The sequence below is a fragment of the Salmo trutta genome, chromosome 2 (genome assembly GCF_901001165.1).
Source record: "Salmo trutta chromosome 2, fSalTru1.1, whole genome shotgun sequence".
Lineage (NCBI taxonomy): Eukaryota > Metazoa > Chordata > Actinopteri > Salmoniformes > Salmonidae > Salmo > Salmo trutta.
This window is the reverse complement of record NC_042958.1, coordinates 64,984,915-64,987,858: the sequence shown is the minus strand read 5'-3', so window position 1 is coordinate 64,987,858 and position 2,944 is coordinate 64,984,915. Positions and strand designations below refer to the sequence as shown.

Sequence of the window (2,944 nt, the reverse complement as noted above, 5' to 3'; positions counted from 1 at the left end):
GGGGCCTGCGCTTCTTCTGGGACAACAAGTTTGACCATGCCATGGTGGCCTTCCTGGACTGTGTGCAGCGGTTCAAGGAGGAGGTGGAGAAGGGAGACACGGGATTCTGCCTGCCCTACAGGTCAGTCAACTAGTCTAGCAGACATCATTCAATTATAATTGTAATCATCTATGGATTACGCTGAGAGACCAAGGATTAAGCTGTCAAAAGTTGACCAACTTCAGTTAATTGTGTAAATTTGGTAAGTTATACAACTCAATTAATTAGTATATCTTTATTCATTTTTCCAAATCATAAAAAATCACTCCTTTTCCTATTCAGATTTGACAAATGCATTCCCTTGTTTCTTAATATTTCATTTATTCTACTTTCCTGCACTAGTAACACATCTGACAGAATGATTCAGATGAGTATTTGGATTTGATTTTATTGAGGTGTTTTATACAGGTGTTTCTGTAGCTTTGAGGAACTGCTGAACACTGTTGGTTTAGACGTTTCTGGATACAATACTGCCTCCTAGTAGTACTGCCTCTTATTGGAACCCTCACAGATTCCAAGGTAGAAGTCCTCATTTGGGCAGCTGGTGGTTTATCAGTCACTGCATGTCTGTCTGTTCAATACAAAATACAAAAGAGCGACAGACTCAGGTCCCTTGGTGCATCACACCACGGATCGCTTCACGTAGCCAGCCAGTACAGTGCCTTTGAGACGGTGCATGGTGGAGTCATAGACCCCCCATCTAGAGCTCTTGGAGGAGAGCTTGGCACAGATCTCGCTGTGTTTCTCCAGGCGACTAGGATCAAAGCACCGGCCGCAGTGCTCACACTGCTTCAGCTTGGAGTTGGCTGCACTCATCCCAAATCGACGTTTCAACACCACCTGAATGAATGGATGTTATCAAATGGGCCAAATAAGGGGCAGCTGGGCAACAAAGACAAGATATACAACATGTACAAACCAGATGAGGCTGGTGGGAGGAGCTCATTGTAATGGGCTCATTGTAATGGCTGGAATAGAATAAAAGGAACGGTATCACACACATCAATCACATGGAAACCTCGTTTGATTCCGATCAATTCATTTCATTCCAGCCATTACAACGATCCTATCCTCCTATAACTCCTCCCATCAGCCTCCTCTGATACAAACACACGTGATCACCAACACTACACTAGATCAACAGTTAGCATGGCTTTGGAATGTCAAGCTACTTTACCTGTCTGTCCTCCTTTTTGTCTTCCATGTTCAAACCCTTCTTGACTTCCTTTGGCTTGCTCACAGTGTATCTTGTGGCTGTCTGCTTTAGCTTACTTGCCACACTGCTTACTTCTCCATTTCTCCTCACCTCTTTAATCCTTTCTTCCTCTTCTTCCTCTTCTTCGTTATCTCTTATCATCTCCCATAGGTCAGAATCCACCTTCATCAGGCAGATCTCCTGGATGAACTTCTCCACCTTTTTTCTCAACCGCACTTTCGCGTTTTTCTCCTCCAAAGCCTGAGCATCCATCTTGGCCCCACTTTTAATCAGTTTCAATTCTTGGGTGACACTGATCAGCTTGGCCTTCATATATGCCATCACCTGCTCAGCCTCTGAGTTAAAGACGTCCCATACCATCTCATCGGGGCATGGCGGTAGATCCTGTACAGTTAGTGTCTGAGTCTTGAACTGAATGTGTTTCTTCACAACCTGCCTTCTGTACTTTGAAGCAGCAGGACGAGGGCTGCCCTCTGGTCTGACTGGCTGGAATGGCTTCTTCTTGGCATCACTGTTTGGCACAGTGACTCTGGCTCTAATGGGAGGCAGTGGCATCTTGGCGACCATATTGGCTCCATGGACTGCCTTCATTGGCTTGGCACTATGGAGGTAGATGTCTTTCACCACATAGGTTTGATCCCTCTTGGTACGGATGGGTTGCAGTGGCTTCCGGATGGAAGGAACAGTAGCCTTCCCTGACTGCTGAGATGTTGGAGCTACATGCAGTCCTTGACTCTTCCCATTGCAGATGGACCTCTTCTTCTGCAGTACTGGGATTCTGGAGGGAGGATGTGGTTTCTTTTCCACAGCCTTCAAACTGGCAAGTCGCTGCAGTGCACCCTTTCTTTCTTCAGTCAACTCCAGTACTGGGATTCTGGAGGTGTTAAAACTGTTTTGTTTGAGCGCTAGAAGCTTCTCAGTGGTCTTGGGTTGAGATGGCAGGGCAGGCTGAACAGAGTTGCTACTGGCAGCTCCAAGGTTCCCTGTTAAAGCATTATATTCCATTAGCGGCTGCAAGAATCTCCTCATCATCAAGGAGATTGACAGTGGCCTTCTTCTAACCTCGTTCTACAACTAAGTTGTAGTCTAGTAGCCCTTTCTATATTTTATGGTGATCTACTGTGTTAACTATATCTCAGGAGGAATCTGCTAGATTGTCTTGGATACTAGTGTTCTATTTTCAGCAATCAGACGCCAGAATGTTCAAACAGAACATTTGGAATTTATTGATCAGTTGTGACATCATAATTGGTTCACAAATAATGAGACTTCTGGAATCTCACACACTTATGTGGATGTGATGTCATAATAGATCATAATATACTGCCCAAAATGGTAAATGTGACCTACCTGTGTTGAACTGCTTGCCCTCATCTCATATTTAAACATGCCACTTTTCTTTGAGGTGAAACATATTACTGAACTCTCTGAATTGTCAATTTAAAGACATTTTGCCAATTTATTAATGACTATATTTAGCTAACATAGTTAGTTCTTACCTTTGCCTCAGCAGTCGCGTCCAGATCATCATGGCGTTTGTAGTTCTTTATGATAGCCACATTAGCAGCTAATTAGCATTTCATTTTTGGGGGCTAAATGCAAGTGACTAAATTGATAAGTAACCTTGTCCTACAGATATTTACACGGTTATTGAAACATCACACAAGGGTAAACCTTCATGAAACACA

The 2,944-nt window shown here is 43.8% G+C and overlaps 1 protein-coding gene across 1 annotated transcript; it reads right to left on the bottom strand.

The window, feature by feature from the left end:
* Positions 1-276: 276 nt before the first annotated feature.
* On the bottom strand, positions 277-2,742 carry LOC115160948 (uncharacterized). The gene is made up of 2 exons (XM_029711516.1): positions 1,218-2,742; positions 277-880 (listed from the first exon to the last, which is right to left on the bottom strand). The coding sequence occupies exons 1-2, from the start codon at positions 2,286-2,288 to the stop codon at positions 662-664; spliced, it is 1,290 nt and encodes a 429-aa protein (XP_029567376.1). The 5' UTR covers positions 2,289-2,742; the 3' UTR covers positions 277-661.
* Positions 2,743-2,944: the final 202 nt, after the last annotated feature.